Below are 17,961 nucleotides of genomic sequence, written 5' to 3'. Positions count from 1 at the left end.
GCGGTAACTTACAGTGCGAACGAAAAAAAAAGGTATTTGAAACGGATCTATCGATGTGTAGCCTTCTCAGTGTGGTTGCAAAACCATAACGGTAACGTTTCGCCACCAAACACCGGTTGTAACGAATGCGATGATTAACAATCTTAAGATGTTCTTACTAAAAAGGACATCATTTTTCACCGATGAGGCCTACGAATTAAGTAACAAATTTAAATTACGGTGATTAAACTTTTCATAAAATTTAAAATTATAGTTTTGAAGCAACTAAATGATTGAGAGCAATTTAAAATTACTGGAATTTGTTGAAAATATTTTTTGCAACGAGAACACTCGAGTAAAACGAAATTTGCGACTCGTGGGGCATAATTATTAAAGCATGTTCCCTTTTTTCGAAAATGATAACTGTATGTCAAACCTAAATTCTTACCCCTTTTCTTGGAACTTTAAATTGTTAAATTGTTTTCATTTTTCAACAGTTCCTCCGGACATTTTGGACCACCAATCGAGCCAGGACATGACCGTGCCGGAAGGATCGAACGTCTCGCTTACTTGCGCGGCCACCGGAGTTCCTGATCCGACGATCGTTTGGAAACGGGCCGGCGAAAAATCGTTATCTCAGCTGGAAAACTCAGGCTGTAAGTTTCTACCAATATTTAGCTTAAAATGGAAGTGTTTCTTGCAAGGCGCCAGGTGATGTCATTGTGCTCCCGGTCTCTAATTAGTCCATAGCGATGAATTTATTAGCGCTAACCATTATTCTTTCCTTCGGTTCCGATTACCGTGCCCGATTCCTAATGCCTTCCTTCTGCATTCCAGTTGCCACCCACGATGGATCCGTTTTGAATATTTTCAACATCCAGCGACACCACGCGGGGGCCTACCATTGCATAGCGTCGAATGGCGTTTCGCCGACTGTCAGTAAGCGAATCCTGGTGACCGTCGATTGTGAGTATCGCTTTCATTTTTATCCCAAGCCAAACTGTTTAATATAATTAAGTGTCACATTTTATGTCTCACTATACCTCCTCCAACAGTCTTGCCAATCGTTCGAGTTCCCCTGCGTCAGTATACTGCCGAAATAGGCCAAAAAGTGGCGCTGGAATGTTTGGTCGAGGCTCACCCGGATCCAATTACCTACTGGGTGCGGGGAAAGGGTGAAATTATTCTTCCTGGTAAGGTTAAGCAAATTTACATTCCCTGATACCAGACCGGCAACAGCCAACAGTTATCCGCATTCTAATGTTACGTTTTGATTTTTTTCCTTCTGTCACCGTCTTTCTCTATCTTTTTTTAAAGGACTCAGCGAAATGAAACAGTTTGTCGATAACGTGTACAAGGTGCAGATGCACATCACCGTACATCTGCAGAAGAATACAGATTTTGGGGTGTACAAATGTGTGGCCAAAAATGCACTTGGAGTCACCGAGGAAGGAGTTAAAATTCATAAAAAATTAAGTAAGTGAACCGTTTTAAGAGCAAATATTCGTATCATTAGAATTTAATCAAGACATAATTTAATGATAACAAAATGATGATGACATACCGAATTTCTCACGTCTTTTTATTTTTCAATGTTTTAATATCTCATTGAATAGGTTAAGCTAATGCAACGTCCTACTTCTCCGGTCCAACTTCTCCTAAATAAAGAGATGTTGCGGGGTAAAGTACAGGCGCCGTCCTAGAACTCGCTCTTGGGGCGTGATTTTAGATTTTTTTTTTCGAAAATTGGCCCAAAAACCCGCCTTAACCAAAAAGGTTCATATATTGAGGGGGCCCTGCACACTGCCCCTTCTCCACCAACTTGATCTCATTGAACTAAATCAGAAGTATTTAACACTAGAAGGACCGGCAAATTGAATATACTTATTCGGACCGTGACCAGTCAAAATGATTGGTAAAGGGGAATTTTTTTCTATCAAAATATTATTTACTTTTTTCTTTTTAAATTATTTTGTTATTTATTCGATAATTTTTTTGTTATAAAATGGAAATATTTTTTCACCATGGGTGCCCGGAATCACCTCATTTTGGCATAGTTGACGAATGCGTGTATGTCATAAAATGAATATGTCAAATAATTATCAAAAAATTAAAACACATTATCAATCTCATTATAAAAACATGTAAGATGGCTATAGGTATTGACCATGGGTGCACGGTTTCACTTCAGTTTTGTTTTAGTAGATATTTTCGAGCATCCATCGCTCTGAAATTTTTCAACCTGATGCATATAAATTATACCTGATATTGTAGGTTTTGAAGCATATTTTCCATATAAGTAGAGCAATTTACCATGGGTGCACGGGTTCACCGCCATTCATCCAAAATCAATTTTTTTGCATGTTAAAGGTAAAGAATGAAGACTTTTAAAGATTCAAATGAAAATTTCTGTTATGTACATGGTTTTTTACTATGGGTGCACGGATTCACCGCGTTTTAATCAAATATTGCACTTTTTGCAATTTTTTAAAAAGCATTATTACAAATCTTAACTAAACCAAAGCCGAAACCATGTCTTTCATGTTGAGACATAATGATTTAAATAACGATTTTTATTTTAAGTTCCGTTTGTTTCATTCCTGGAAAAAAATATTTCAATTATATCTTGAAATAATAAATTTTTTTATTTATTATTTAAAAACAGGTTTTTGCAATCGTATATTCATGTGATAAGATCTGATCAACATCCAAGAAATTTGAAAACGGTTACCATGGATCGAGTGAATTTTAGGAATTATATGCATCAAGTTATGTCGTGCGACGGAAAACAGTGGATGTAAAAATAATGAATCAACATTGTCAAATGTACACATTGATTCGTTTTTCCTTAAAAGTTTTTAGATTGACTAATATTGTATTTCAAATGCCTATCATATCTAACTCAAAAATATTTTGTGTTCTGAAGCAAGTTGAAAACTATTATTTCTATATAATTAACAACGGCGGATTTACAGCCATTCCGTGCACCCATGTTGAAATATCTTAGCGCCGATGTGGTCTATCATATAGACTGGCGTGAGTCTAGTCTACACAGCAAAAAAAAATGTAACGATGGACGATGTAATTTCTAGGGATTACAGATTTCTGTTGCAATAATACATCTAAATGATGTACACAACTCGAATACGTCGTGAAGTGTAATATCACAACCTTCTATGTGATATCGCATCAAGTAGTCAATGTTTTCCTTTGTTGACGTTCAAATTTGATTTCATTTCAAAAATTAAGAAACGGATTACGGACCTCAGCTGTATTTGTTTGGCTTGTAAGTACTACCAAAATTAATCAAAAATATAAGCAAACCCAGTGCTTGAAAAATAATTTCATTATTTTTAATTTTTTAGGAAATTTGGCCCAAATGGATCAGCGGTACGAAACATATTCTTTGTCTCCAAACAGCCGAGTACATCAAAACAATGTAAAATTAGGTACCTTTTGCGACTCAAGTTATGTGCAGGTATTTGATGTAATATCACACTACTTTTTTTGCTGTGTAGGTATGCCAGGTGTACTGGGTTCGATTCCCCGTATCGGCAAGAAAACTCTAGGGTTCAAACCCCATAAGTTGCCGACAGGTAAAATGTGTTTCCTCTTATAATAAGAATGTTCAATAAGAATGTTCAATCAGTTGCCAGCTGGACACTTATATACACGAGTGCCGGAATACCTGTAAGTGAAATTGCATTGGGAATTTGTCGAACTTAATAATACAAGAATGCAGAAACTGCGGTGAATCCGTGCACCCATGGTGGATAACCATATCACCATATGAAAAATAATCATATATAAAAAAAACATTTAAGATGTTCAGTTTCATAGCTTATGTCTTCAAATTTAAATAAAGAAGTATTCATAATTATTTTACTCATACCAGTTTAGTATAAAACACATTTATCTCCTAAAATTACTCGATTACTCGAATGGACATGTATTAAAACTAACATAACTTTTACAAATCTTGATGAAATTTCCCCTATTTTTTGACAGAAAGTTCAATTATAGTTGAGCAACAAAACGGACTAAAAAAATTGGGAGTCAAGTGCTTGAGGCGCCACACAGCGGCCAATCCGAGAACTTTTTCTACAAATCTTCATGACTTCGCTTCGAAAATCAATAATTTCATAACGAATGACACACTTCTGCCCACAATAAATAAACTAGGGCTCATTGACTTGAATGTAGCTTGCAAATGAAACCAAAGGCATGCGAAAAAAAATTATCTTGTTTGAGTTATAGGGTTGTGAATTTTACCAGTCATTTTGACTGGTCACGGTCCGAGTGGCCATGGCGAAATATTTCTCGCTTATTAAAAGAGCTAGTGAAATAAAAATTTTGTAGAGATTCAAAATTTATGAAAAGTCGTATTTTTTGCGAATTTTTAAAGCGTAGTGTTCAAAAGATATTCAACAAACAAAGTGCCCAACCAGTCTTTTTGACTGGTGCGGTCTTTCTAGTGTTAAGTAGAATACTTCAAAATATGTCAATCTAACAATCTTTACAAATGGCAACTGTTTGGCTGGCAATTGTCAAAAACAACAGTTATGAGAAGCGTGAAAAAGAGTAAAAAATGAGCAAACTGGAAATGGACCTTATTAAGGTCCATGTGTAAAAATGTACCACCATTCTAAATCTTAAAAAAAAATTATGATCATATGTTAGCTAGAAAAAAAGAAATATAAACCCCGTTAATGTAAGCATTCCAGATTGCTCTTTTTTATCCGTTCAAGGTGAGTCCGATCCGGTACGGATACCCGGATTTAATCACGGAAACGAATTCATCACATTTATATTTATCAAAATTTATTGAAAATTGTTTTGGAAGCATCGAACAAAATTTAATATGCTTCGGAGAACAATTTAAGTTTCAAATGATGTTAGCCTATTTTTCCCCTAATTTTTTTCAAATAATTGATATATTTTGCCCAGATTTTTACGGATATTTCCGGGATTTTGGAATGGAAAAATTTGAATTCGAATGCCTGGTTTTTGCCAATTAATCCTTAAACGTCTAAGATTTTTTACTCCTTAGAGTACTAGGAGTGTGAATTTGTCACTCTTGACCAGTGTTCGGCATCGTTATCATAAGGTTTTTTTTTTTTTTTTGTGATGGTCCCTTAGGCCCATTTGGGTCCTTCCTCCACCCCATACGCTTCTTTAGAAGTGGGAGGGACATATTATCCTAAGGATAATTTTATTTTACTTTAAATTTTCTTTTTCTGTACGACTTATTTAGTCTTACTCCCGCGTATGTCCATCACCGTACAATTTAACATCTGATTCTTCGTCAGATTCCATCACTTTCATCGTATGATCCTTGTCAGGATTGGTCATATTTTCAAACAGTCCGTTTGATGTATTGTATTGCCATTTTCTTGAATGTGTTTATGTTCACAATATCTTTGATGCTCGACGGTAGGTTGTTGAACATTTTCAATCCATTGTAGAAAATTGAGCGTTTGCTCATCTCTTTTCTGATATTTGGCAGTCTGAAGTCTTGTGCTCTTCTAGTGTTGTATCTGTGAATGTCGATTCCGTATTGCAGGCCGTCCGTTAAATAATTTGGTAACATACCATTTTTCATCTTATATATAAACATTAAGCTGTTATATGCAATTCTCTGTTTCACTGACAACCATTGAAGAATATCGAGCATTAAAACACTAGGGGTGTATCGATTGCATCGTATCACTACTCGCATAATTTTATTTTGTATTTTTTGCAGTCGATTCGTTTGTGTGTCAGATGCATGAAGCAATATTGTAGCCCAATAATCGAAGTGTGGCATGATCACGGATTTAACATAAATTACTTTTGACCAGAAAGTCATATAGCGACTAACTCGGCAAAGTATCCCATATTTTATGGCGATTTTCTTGATTGTATAGTCAATATGTGCTATGAAATTCAGCTTCTCATCAACTTGTATTCCCAAGTATTTTACCTGGTGCACTCTTTCGATGGCACAACCATCAATCAGCAATTCTGGGCAGACTCTTATTTGACGATTACCAATAACCATCCAGCTGGTTTTATTAAGATTCAGACACAATTTTTTATGTTTTAAAAACTCAGAAATATTTTTCAAATCGGCATTTGCTTCTTGGATAACGAGCTCTAAGTCATCACCACTCCAGTAGGAGACTGAATCATCCGCAAATAACTTAAGAGAACCATAACGTAGACAGTGTTTCATGTCATTGATGTACAATATGAATAAAATGGAAGCCAGAACACTTCCTTGGGGGACTCTAAGATTATTTTCTCTATATCGTGAATATGATGACCCATATTTTGTTCTTTGCATTCTATTATTCAAGTAGTCTTTAAACCAGTTAAGTACCGTTCCGTTGATACCTATTCTTTCCAAAACGTTCACCAACTTTAAACGATCAATCGTTTCAAAAGCTCTCTTGAAATCCAGAAACACGGCAACTGTGTAACTACCGTTTTCAATATTGGCTTTCCAATTTCGAAGTATCAAGTTCACTGCAGACTCCGTTGAATGCTGCTTTCTGAAACCAGATTGCTCGTTAATCAATATTCCTTCTGACTCAATAAAATGGAGAAATTGTTTTTTAACTGCTAACTCCAGCACTTTTTCTTGTATTTCCAACATGTTTATCGGACGATATAATTTAGCCTCTCGTGCTTTTTTCTCTTTTTCAATTGGAACAACAGTCGAATGCTTCCATGTAGAAGGTATTATGCCTAATTGTAGACTCGTATTTATAATTTGTGTCAGCTGATTAGCTAGTACCGGTAGAGAATCCTTAAAAACTTTCAAAGAGACGTTGTCGATACCAGCCGTGGATTTCATAGTTTTCACGATCTCATCAAATTCTTGACAACTTATTGTTTCAAATGAACTGAAACTTCCACCATTGCAGACAATATGATCCACGAAGGCGTTAGAACTTGCCGGAATACTGTCATGGATTTCCATGACACTGTCAATGAAGAAGTCATTAAACTTCTCTGCAATTTCAGTTTCATCCGTGATTTCAACCCCGTCAAACGAGACGGTATTTTCTTTTGCAGTATTTGGACTTACTAATCGTTTTATCGTTTTCCAAAGCAATTTTCCATTATTTTTATTTCTTTCCAGCTCATCTTGAATTGATCTATTTTTAGCCAGCTTTATTTCACGTGAATATTCATTCCTTACCAATTTGTATTTTCGCCAACTTCTTTCGCATTTCGTTCTTAGAAACTGTTTATAAAGATTGTCTCTTTGCTTTTTCATTTGTTTGAGGCTACTGGAGTACCATTTAGTACTCGAACCTGTACCATTTAGTACCGGCTTAACCTCTTTTTGGACCACAAGTGCATTTACACTATCTTTCAATAATAAGTCGAAGCGTCTTACTAACTCATTGAAGTCTGCGCATCTCAAGGTTGATTTTCCTGCCTCCAGAAGCTGACGAAATGCATTGTCATTATATCGACTCCAATCCTTCACCATGTAATGGTTTCCGGGAACCCATTCTTTATGTCCAAAATCAGCAGAAACATTTATAGTCTCATGATCTGATATGCGACAATCTGGAATGATAACTGCTTCAGCTCTGTCCACATTAGTGAAAACAAGATCAATTCTAGTACTGCTGGTTGCCGTTCTTCGAGTGTCTTCTGTAACAATTTGTCGAAACCCATATGCTTCCATAACACGTTTCAAGTCTCTGCATTCTGCTTCTTTATTAAAGTTGATATTAAAATCGCCACAAAAAATGTTATCAATTTCATCAACTACAATATCACTAAGCCAAAGGTTTTCAAGAATATCCATAAAACGGGCATCATTTGCGCTTGGCGAATGGTAAATTCCACCAACGATGATACTTTTCTTTCGATTCCTTAATTTTAAGGTCAGCATCCAGTTCATATCGAGATAGGCATTCAGTAAAACATCTATCTCAAATACATTTTGCACAAACATAGTAACACCACCAGTATGTTTCGAATGCGAAAGACAATTCATCATTGTATAACCTATGATATCGAGCGTGTTCAAATTTGCGTCTACAGTTAGATGGGTTTCAACTAAGACTATAACGACAGGTTTTAGTTCCTTAATCACAATACCAATTTCTTCGAAATTATTTATCAATCCACAAGCATTGAGATACAAAATCACAGAAGTTTTTTGCTATTTGCCGTAATCAATAAACTTTTTTGCTTTTATAACCTTTCTTTTGTAAAGCTCACAGTCGTAGCTCCAAGCCGAATGACAAATATCTAGCTTTGCTTCGTCTGAGTTAGTAGAACGATTAAATTTAAAGCAATTAATACATTTTTCATATTGAGCCGTACATTCTTTCGTTTCATGACTTTCAGCACATTTGGCACAACAGGTTTGTTCATTACAATGTTCAGCTTTATGGCCAAAATGCCAACATTTGTAACATCTAAGCACACTTACTGCTTCATAAATTTTGCATCTTTCCCATCCCACATTAACTTTGCCACGTTTTATCAATGTAGTAAACGTCTCTGCATCAACTTCAATAGTAGCAATCATTGGATTATGTTTCCATTTGGCATTTTTCTCGATTTTCAACACTGTGATTTCTGCATCGGATAAATTATTCTGTTTTTTTAATGAATTAAAAAAATCCAAATCATTAAAATTATCAATTTTATCAAATCCAACAATTTTCAGTTTAGGTTTAGTGGGTTGTTTAATGTCGATTATGTATTTCTTGCCGAAAATTTTCTGAGCATGTGTCATAAAACCTTGAGCTTTTTCTTTAGTCCAACACCTGACAAACACCTCTCCTGTTGAGTCAATGTAACGGACTTCTTTAACTCCTAAAGCTATTGGATCTAGAGATGATTTCAATTCCTTGCGTGTGATTTCGATATCCTGTTCAGAGAGTGGTTTCAAACGAACAGTTTCTTCCAATTTTAATATCGAATTATTTATAACGTTGTTATCACTTTTATGAAGAGATTAACCACCGTAATTTTTGTTTGTTACTTTGATTTATCGGCCTAGCGGTGAAAAGTGATGTCCTTTTTAGTAGGGACATCTAAAGATTATGAAATTTTTATATAGATGGATAGAAGGTTAGAGGAAATGAAAGATGGTGAAAATGAGCGGGTAGAATTTGTCTAGAAGCATTACCATCACATACCAAATTTTTGTTCCTCACGAGCCTACTACTATGAAGTGGTAGATACAGATAGAGTTGCATCTACCACCACACATTAGTAGGCTTAGCGTGGTCCGCCCCACAAGCGAGAACTTGTAGTGCGGACGAACAAAAAGATGGTATGTGATCGCTCAGATAAGCTCCCTTTAACTCAGAAACGCATCTATCGATGTTTAAGTCTTCTCAGTTTGTTATCTTCGCATTCGTTACATGCGGGGTTTGCATGCGAAACGGTACGGTCGATAGTCTGATAGTGACCAACCACCGATGCTATGATGTCGTGTTTTTATTTCTTTTTGGCCAAAGTTATTTAATTTTATGAAAAGATTAACCACCGTAATTTTTGTTTGTTACTTTGATTTATCGGCCTAGCGGTGAAAAGTGATGTCCTTTTTAGTAGGGACATCTAAAGATTATGAAATTTTTATATAGATGGATAGAAGGTTTGAGGAAATGAAAGATGGTGAAAATGAGCGGGTAGAATTTGTCTAGAAGCATTACCATCACATACCAAATTTTTGTTCCTCACGAGCCTACTACTATGAAGTGGTAGATACAGATAGAGTTGCATCTACCACCACACATTAGTAGGCTTAGCGTGGTCCGCCCCACAAGCGAGAACTTGTAGTGCGGACGAACAAAAAGATGGTATGTGATCGCTCAGATAAGCTCCCTTTAACTCAGAAACGCATCTATCGATGTTTAAGTCTTCTCAGTTTGTTATCTTCGCATTCGTTACATGCGGGGTTTGCATGCGAAACGGTACGGTCGATAGTCTGATAGTGACCAACCACCGATACTATGATGTCGTGTTTTTATTTCTTTTTGGCCAAAGTTATTTAATTTTATGAAGAGATTAACCACCGTAATTTTTGTTTGTTACTTTGATTTATCGGCCTAGCGGTGAAAAGTGATGTCCTTTTTAGTAGGGACATCTAAAGATTATAAAATTTTTATATAGATGGATAGAAGGTTAGAGGAAATGAAAGATGGTGAAAATGAGCGGGTAGAATTTGTCTAGAAGCATTACCATCACATACCAAATTTTTGTTCCTCACGAGCCTACTACTATGAAGTGGTAGATACAGATAGAGTTGCATCTACCACCACACATTAGTAGGCTTAGCGTGGTCCGCCCCACAAGCGAGAACTTGTAGTGCGGACGAACTACAACGAACTACAACTACAACGGACGAACTTTCATTTCCTCTAACCTTCTATCCATCTATATAAAAATTTCATAATCTTTAGATGTCCCTACTAAAAAGGACATCACTTTTCACCGCTAGGCCGATAAATCAAAGTTGTTATCACTTTTCGCAGATTTATCTTTAATCGTCTCAATTTTTCTCGGTCGGACTGATTCATTATCTTTGCTACTGCCTGTATTCTGAGCAACCGTCGATCACTACATTGGAATAGGAAACTGACGGCATTTTGTCGTTTTCATCCAGTTTGCGTTTCTTAGAATTTGAACGCAAGTGATACCGGACCTCATCATCTCTAACAACTATTTCTGGTCTAACAACTGATTTAATTTCATCACGCGCAATTTCTTGTATTTGTTTTTTTAGATCGTACGGAACAATTATTTTCTTATCCAGTCTATCAACTTTCGCATCAACAGCTTTTATCAATTTCATCAAGTTATTCAAGTTTTTTTCAAACCCTGAATTTTCCAAACAAATATCACAAACGAAAACAAAATTTTTAATTTTTTTGAAAATTTCTAAGTTTGAGCCCACTGTGTCTGGTAGACAGCTGATGTGGAAAGCTCTCTTGCATAAACCAAAACAGAGAACTTGATCATCTGTCGGTGAGAATCCCTCACAGCATCGAGAACACTGCTTGGAACTCACTCTCTCACTATCTCGTTCATCCATCTCACGCACTCACGCTCTCAAACATAAGGGAACGGCTTATGCCGCTTCTCTCAACACAACTACGATGACGATCGTTATTGATCGTAATAGAACGAACACAACATCAAATGAAGAAAAAAATACTTATCGGCGGTAATGGAGTCCAGACAAACCAAGCGAATCAACCCAACTTTATTCTGGGCAGTTTGATGCCGTTGATTACCGGAACCACTAATCACCAAACGAAACAGTTAATGTTCACAATAAACACAACACAGAACATAAAATGATCCACATTGAACTTTTTTAACACAATAAAAATTAGAAAAAACTATGCAACGGAAATATGCACGTCACATCTGTGTTCCACTTCTACTACTATCGTTGACAGATTTTATTTCAGCACGTACTTGGGCTGGACAAATCTGGGCAATTTGATATAAAAACCTGGCAAAATCCGGGAATTTGATTTCAAAATTGATTACCAAAAAATCGGGCAATATCTGGGCAAAATTTATCAAAATCCACAGAAATCAAGTAAATAAATTTAATTTTTTTTGCGTCAGAAATTATAAACAGATTTAAAATCCTATTTAAGGCTTCTTAAAAACTGTTAATGAATATTTTTATGAAACTTGCTTAAAATAATTTGTTTCTCGAGACATAAAAAAACAAATTTCTACTACACAATTTGTTATTTTTTTTGTTTGGCAAATAAAGCGAGTAAATCCGGGATAAAACCAGGCAATCTGGCAACCTTACGTTAACAGAATAATTAGCGCCGCTAATTGAATCGCTAGCAAAGTAAAAGTTAGCGAAAGCTAATGAAAACAATCACAAACCGCTAACTGTCGACCAAAAAACGTACACCGAAAAATTATTGATATTTTTTTGTTAATTTCATGTTTTTCAACTTATATTACACATAAAACACCGGAAAATGCTAATATAGTTAATCAAAACTCGAACAACAAATTTCAAATAATTATATCATGGATAATAGCTGCATCTTATTTCTTTTAATTCAAATACTTTATGCTGTCCAGATGTTATTTACATCCAGTCCGATGCTAAATTTTCAACTAGGACCTTTGTAGGATGGCAATGGATGTATGGAAAAAAATCATCATCAAATTTGTAAATCGACCATATGACATTTTGTAGATTGGCTCAAAAACTGACCTGTGCAAAATTTCAACTCAATTGGATTTCATTCAGGGGTGCCTCAAAGCGCTCAAAGTTTTGGCTTTTTGACCTGCTCTATTCTTCTTCATATTCTACTCGCCGATGCTCTTTTAGGACGACTCCGTACTGTCTTATCGACTTGCTCTTATTATGGTATTATAGTTACAGAGACTATATGACCAAAAACATGAAAGGGGAGACCAAAGGAAATCGAGAAAATAAAATTTTTAATTTTGATGCCAAATGACTAAAAAATGTATAAATCGTGGAAATCGGATGTTATCTCGGGAAAAAAAATTATGTCGAAATTTAAAAAATAAAATTTTAATTGTGCCGGAAAATGACTTAGAAATGCATGAAACTTTGAGAAATGATGATTTCTCGAAAATAAAATTTTGCCAAAAATCGACTTTTTGCAAAAAGTTTATTCTTCATCAAAACTTTTTTTTGGAGATAATACTGGAGATAAGTCATTTGGCACCAAAATTTAAATTTCGTTTTTCAAAATTTCCTTTGAGCCCCTTTTGGTGATTTTTTAAAATTTTAAAGTCGATATTTTACAAAAAAAAAATTCTAGGTAACACCAGATTTTGACGTTCATTTTTATGTCATTTAGCATCAAAATTAAAATTTCAAATTATCTGATTTCCTTTGAGTCCATTTCTTGGTGATTTTTGAAGTTAAAAAAACCGAAACTTTGAGCGCTTTGAGGCACCCCTAAATCAAGTCCGATTGAGCTGAAATTTTGCACAGATCAGTTTTATCGGCCAATATCCGAAATATATGTGGTCGGTTTTCGAAATTCGACATGATTCATTTTGCTGCCATTCAAGCTTGAGCATTGCCATAAGCTAATCTTTTCTTTTCGAATTTGTATTCTTTTTGCTTAAATCGAATGCTTAATGAACTGTTTAATGACAAGTAAACTGAGCTGATTTCACCCAACAAACATTTTTTGCTGAACAACCGATGAAACATTGTTTAGTTCTAATTTTAAATCAGCAATCTTGCTGAAAGAAGGCAACCCAAATTCAGAGAGAAGCTGCTGTTCAGCCCTTAAACATCGAGATCTGGAGAAATTAATCAGCGAAGATGACATGAAACCACATGAAACGTTAATTGACGGAGCAACAAAGAAAAAAACAAAAAGAATGTTAACCGATGTATGTCCGATGTTTGCCAGCTACTTTTCTCCTCCCGTGTTATTTTTTCTTCATTTGAACTTGCTTCGAACTTTGAACCTACGACTTGTTGGTCTCATGCCGCAGAAGGCAGAACCAACCATGCATTCTGCGAAGGAACAGAAAAGTGTCGCTCTTAAACGACCAAAATATTTCTCGATCAAAGTCAATTTCATATGAAGAAATTGAAATAGCTACGAGAATAAAATGTAAATTTCCCGGCCAGGTCATTTTATCATGTGAAATGGTCGAGAAATTTCGAATCATTAGACGATTCAAAAGATAATTATTTTGATTCGTCATGACATGAATATCAAAAAGTTTGATATTGCTGAAAGACGCTTTCGAAGCTACCCTTGTACAGCTGACGGCTGTAAAATTTGAAGGTGTCAAAAATGGTTGAACAAAGGCTGAACGAGTTATTCTTTAGCCAATTTTCCCCTACTTTCCATTGGCTGAAATAAAACTTCCTTATACGCTGAAACAGCGCTAAAATATTTCTTTCTTCAGCCAGAAAGCTGAAACAGCAATCAGCACCTCAAAACAGCATACGATCAGAGAACTGGCGTTTTTAATCCTGCAAAAATGTTTGTTGGGCAGGTCATTTTCGAATTTATCAAACCATAAGGAACAACAAGCATTCTTTTGATTCAAAACTCTTCATCCATTTTAGGGTTTGATTGACCTGCTTTAAATTACAATCAACATGCTCAAACTCGGTTATCTGATGAGATACTAGGATACGGTCTGAGACAAAGTTGTTCAGCAGAAAATTTCCTTTCAAAAATTGACAAAATGGCTTGTTAACGATTCTGGCAACCACGATCAGCGATCAGCCACGGCGTCGCTGCAGAAGATGACACTTAGTTTACCACGAGTGAGAAGAGAAGTTGAAGATAAGGTTCCACGTTAAGCTCAATAAGTTTACATTATACAGTTTATAGTTTTTCCCGATAAATGCATATGTTTGGTAGGTTACAATCAGATATACTTTCTTTAACATACTGATCAATTATAATTCCTTAGATTGCCCACTATTAGGTAAATCCACAACACGACTATTTCCATGCTACACTTCAACTCTGAAAGAGAGGTTGGAACGTGATTCAATTAGTTAAGATCGAAGATTATCGATATTTTGCTTACAGAACTAGTTAATAGTTAAGCGGCTGGGATTATCAGGATTGCTCCTTTGTAATAATAAGAAGCAGAAACTAATTTGTGAGTAGAACTCTTATATAAACACCGAATAAACATAATAAATATTTTTTGTCGAGTCGTGCTTGACGAACTCCGAGAAGTTTCGCTGTTTTTAACATGGCTCAAAACGAACATTCTGTTCAAAATTTTAATTTTTTCCATAACAGCTAAAATTGAAGCAAGTAAAAATTACTTCAAAATTCTGTACAAAAAAATCATGAATAACTTTTAGGCCAAAACGAAGCTTTTATTTAATACCATAGAGTTTGAAATATTCGATTGATGAAATGTTGTCAAATCAACTCCAATCCTATGACCAAATTAACAATGACAATTCATTTTATCTCTCGTAAACTTTCATTACGTGGAATCAAACAGAAACACCGAACCGAGAGAAAACGCTTCTGAAATTTGTATTTTTCAAATCCTATTTTTGTTCTTTTGTCGATAACCTCCAAAAAATAAGTAGGGGAAATGAGCGCATAACAAGCATCCAGGGCATAATAAGCTCTCCTTTTTTCTACAAAAGTAAGTATTTTCTTAAACAAATTTTCATGAGGATTTCTTTCGTACTACCTATAGTATTAATTTTTACCAAAATAGAAAAATCCTTTCCATCTTTACAGAAATATTAAATAATGACCAGCTAGGTTCTCAAGTGACGAAAATTTTATAATTTTTGAGCACAACCAAATAAGCTTTAATGACCTTTGAATAACCTTGATCTGAAATGTTTGCACTGCAACATGATTTACACATTATTTCTCAATATAATTTTTTATTTTTTCCTTTAATCAATTTTAATACGCGTGTTTACTTAAATTTGTTGACCTGGGGCAGAAAGAGCACTATCAATCAGTCTACGATGGGCGTTTTCTGCCGTATAACACCAGAAACATAATGTATAAGTAGGCTTGTGATACAGCTCAGTTGGCAAGTCTGTTGTCTCCTGCGCCGATGTCCACGAGTTCAAGCGCAAGAGTAAACATCGAACACAGTTGTACCGGGTAAGTTTTTCAATAACTTTTCCCCAACTGCAACGTTGATGAAGTCGCAAATGCCATAAAGATGGTAAAGCGACTATAATCGAAACAAAAAATATGTATGAGCTAGTGTTAATTGTTTGAATTCTACAAACAGACCTAGATTTTTTTTTGTTATTGCTTGTTTGATGAATCTACGTCTCACCGTCTCGTGCAAAATGCATCGATCATGAATGATAAATAAAAATAAAAATCACTTTGACCAGAAATCGAACTCGAGTCGACTGATTACCTCTCCGACACCTTACCAATGGACAAAATTGTCAGATGAAGAAAGTCAAGCTGTTGCTCTATTATTCAGTTGACTTCATCGAGTCGAATTCGCTGCTAGATTCCCCGGCAGAAAACGCTCATCGTGCCCCGATTAATGGTGTTTATACTGCCCCAGTGGGGGTTCTCATTATGCCCCTAGAGTGACTGGTTTTCAGTTTCCGACAAAAGAATTTAAAATGCATTTTTTAACGTTTTTATCTTCTTTTTCAAGTTTCATCCAATTAGGCAATAGACTATTTGAGTATCTGAACACGCAACAATGATGTAATCCACATATTATAGCTGTTCTCTATGGTTAAATATCTCCTTTATCTCCCCTATTAATTTTTCACCAAAATAGAAATCTCCTTATCATCTTTACAGAAATATTTAATTCTGAGAAATTTTAGTTTTGCTTCGAAGTGTAGCACACTAGCCGTGAGCAAAAAAAAAAACGATATATTTAGCGTAACATTTCATAAGGGCGAAACTAGCAGTTGGCGCGATTCGAGAAAAACGCGTTTGAAGTTGAGTTGTTTTTGACATTTCTCTCACACACTTGATAAGCGTGTAGAGATGGGACGGGACAATTAACCTCAAAAACTCTCGGTACAAAAAACGGGTAGCTGGTCAACACACATAGTCGTTTATGAGGTTAATTGTCCCAAAACTGAAAAGTGTTGGTGATACAACCAGCATAATATCACGAACGAACACTATCAGCGGCAAATAGGACTATTATAGGAACATCTAATAAAATCCTATTTGAAAATCTACACTTTTTGTCCAAGAAAATCATGAAATGTGCATTACATTAAAAGACATACATCGTCTTAGTCGATTTAGGCTTTACAGACTGAATAAATGACGTGGACAACTTAAGATTAACATTTGACACCCAGAGCTGAGAGTCTTCGGATGAAATATTTGTCATAGTTAAGGCTTTAATAAAAACCGTATTCAACTGGATTTCCATGTTCCTACCGAACAAAATGTCTTAAAATCCCATACAAAATTTAGGCTCGTTGAGCGACCCCTTCCCGTGATCCGATCTGGCCCGAATTTGGCATGAGGCCTTGTACTAGACCTAGGATCAATTTAAGCATTTAGCGCATAACATTTCACAAGCTTGAAATTTCCCATACAAATTTGGGGCAGTCTAGCGTACATCCAGATTGACCGTTAACTCGATTTGTTAACATTTGGCAGTTTTTCCCTTATCAAATGTTACGCTAGATATGTCGTCCACAAGTCCACAAAATCTCAGAAAATCATATTTTTTCAGTAAAAATTTTTTTTTTCTGTAATGAAACTTCAAACACAACTAAAAGAAGGACTCATAGCATGTATTTCCTATTTTTATCCCATTCCAGGTAAAGCACCCATTTTGGAGGAAACTCCAGCCATCATACTGGAGGAAACCCATACCAACAACATTCCGAACGCCATAAGCAAGCAGAACCAGCTGCGGGATTTGGTTCTGAGGACATCGAAAACGCCCGCCAACAAATGTTCTGGAAGCTCCCCAGGAAGTGTAATGGTATTCTTCTTAAGCTTATGGACCGCAGTGAAAACCTATCGATGCTGATTGTTGCTCTTCAGGATCAAGTTGCAGGAAGAAAAGGAAAATTCACTTATACGAATTATTAGAAATATTACATGCCCCAAAGGGTCGCAGCATTCAATTTATACGAACTCTGATAAGTGATCGTTAACGGACTAAACAGAAAATTGTTAGACACAAATAAAATTGCTATTCGAAATGTTTCAATTAAGCTGTAAATATATTCCTGTAAATTTATCTTTCACTTTGTGGTTAATTGAGTCCGAAAACATGTTTTATGATAATCTAACTTTTCAAGAAAGAAGGATTTTTTATTTAATTTTTACTGGGTGTATTTAGATTCTGAATCCTGAACTTTAAATCATTTATTCCAAATTTATGGCTCTAAATTTTTCGTCGCCAATTCCACATTTTAGATTCTGAATTTTGGATTTTGAAACAAGACTTCCGATACCTAAATTAAGTATTCAGAATTCTGAATCATAAATTCCTAAATAGAAGTTTAAACATTGAGTTTTTAAA

General features: G+C 35.4%; 1 protein-coding gene across 1 annotated transcript in view; it reads left to right on the top strand.

Annotated features, from left to right (window-relative positions):
• The window catches only part of LOC129749053 (lachesin-like), a 138,900-nt gene extending 121,251 nt beyond the window's left edge, over nt 1–17,649 (top strand). The window contains exons 4-8 of the mRNA XM_055743877.1: nt 477–635; nt 817–945; nt 1,035–1,172; nt 1,297–1,455; nt 17,249–17,649. Of these exons, the coding sequence (XP_055599852.1) occupies nt 477–635; nt 817–945; nt 1,035–1,172; nt 1,297–1,455; nt 17,249–17,463 (800 nt within the window). The 3' untranslated portion in view covers nt 17,464–17,649. The remainder of the gene's footprint in view (nt 1–476; nt 636–816; nt 946–1,034; nt 1,173–1,296; nt 1,456–17,248) is intronic.
• The last annotated feature ends 312 nt before the right edge of the window (nt 17,650–17,961 follow it).

Source organism: Uranotaenia lowii, chromosome 2 (genome assembly GCF_029784155.1).
Source record: "Uranotaenia lowii strain MFRU-FL chromosome 2, ASM2978415v1, whole genome shotgun sequence".
Classification (NCBI taxonomy): domain Eukaryota; kingdom Metazoa; phylum Arthropoda; class Insecta; order Diptera; family Culicidae; genus Uranotaenia; species Uranotaenia lowii.
This window is presented reverse-complemented; position numbering and strand designations above follow the sequence as displayed.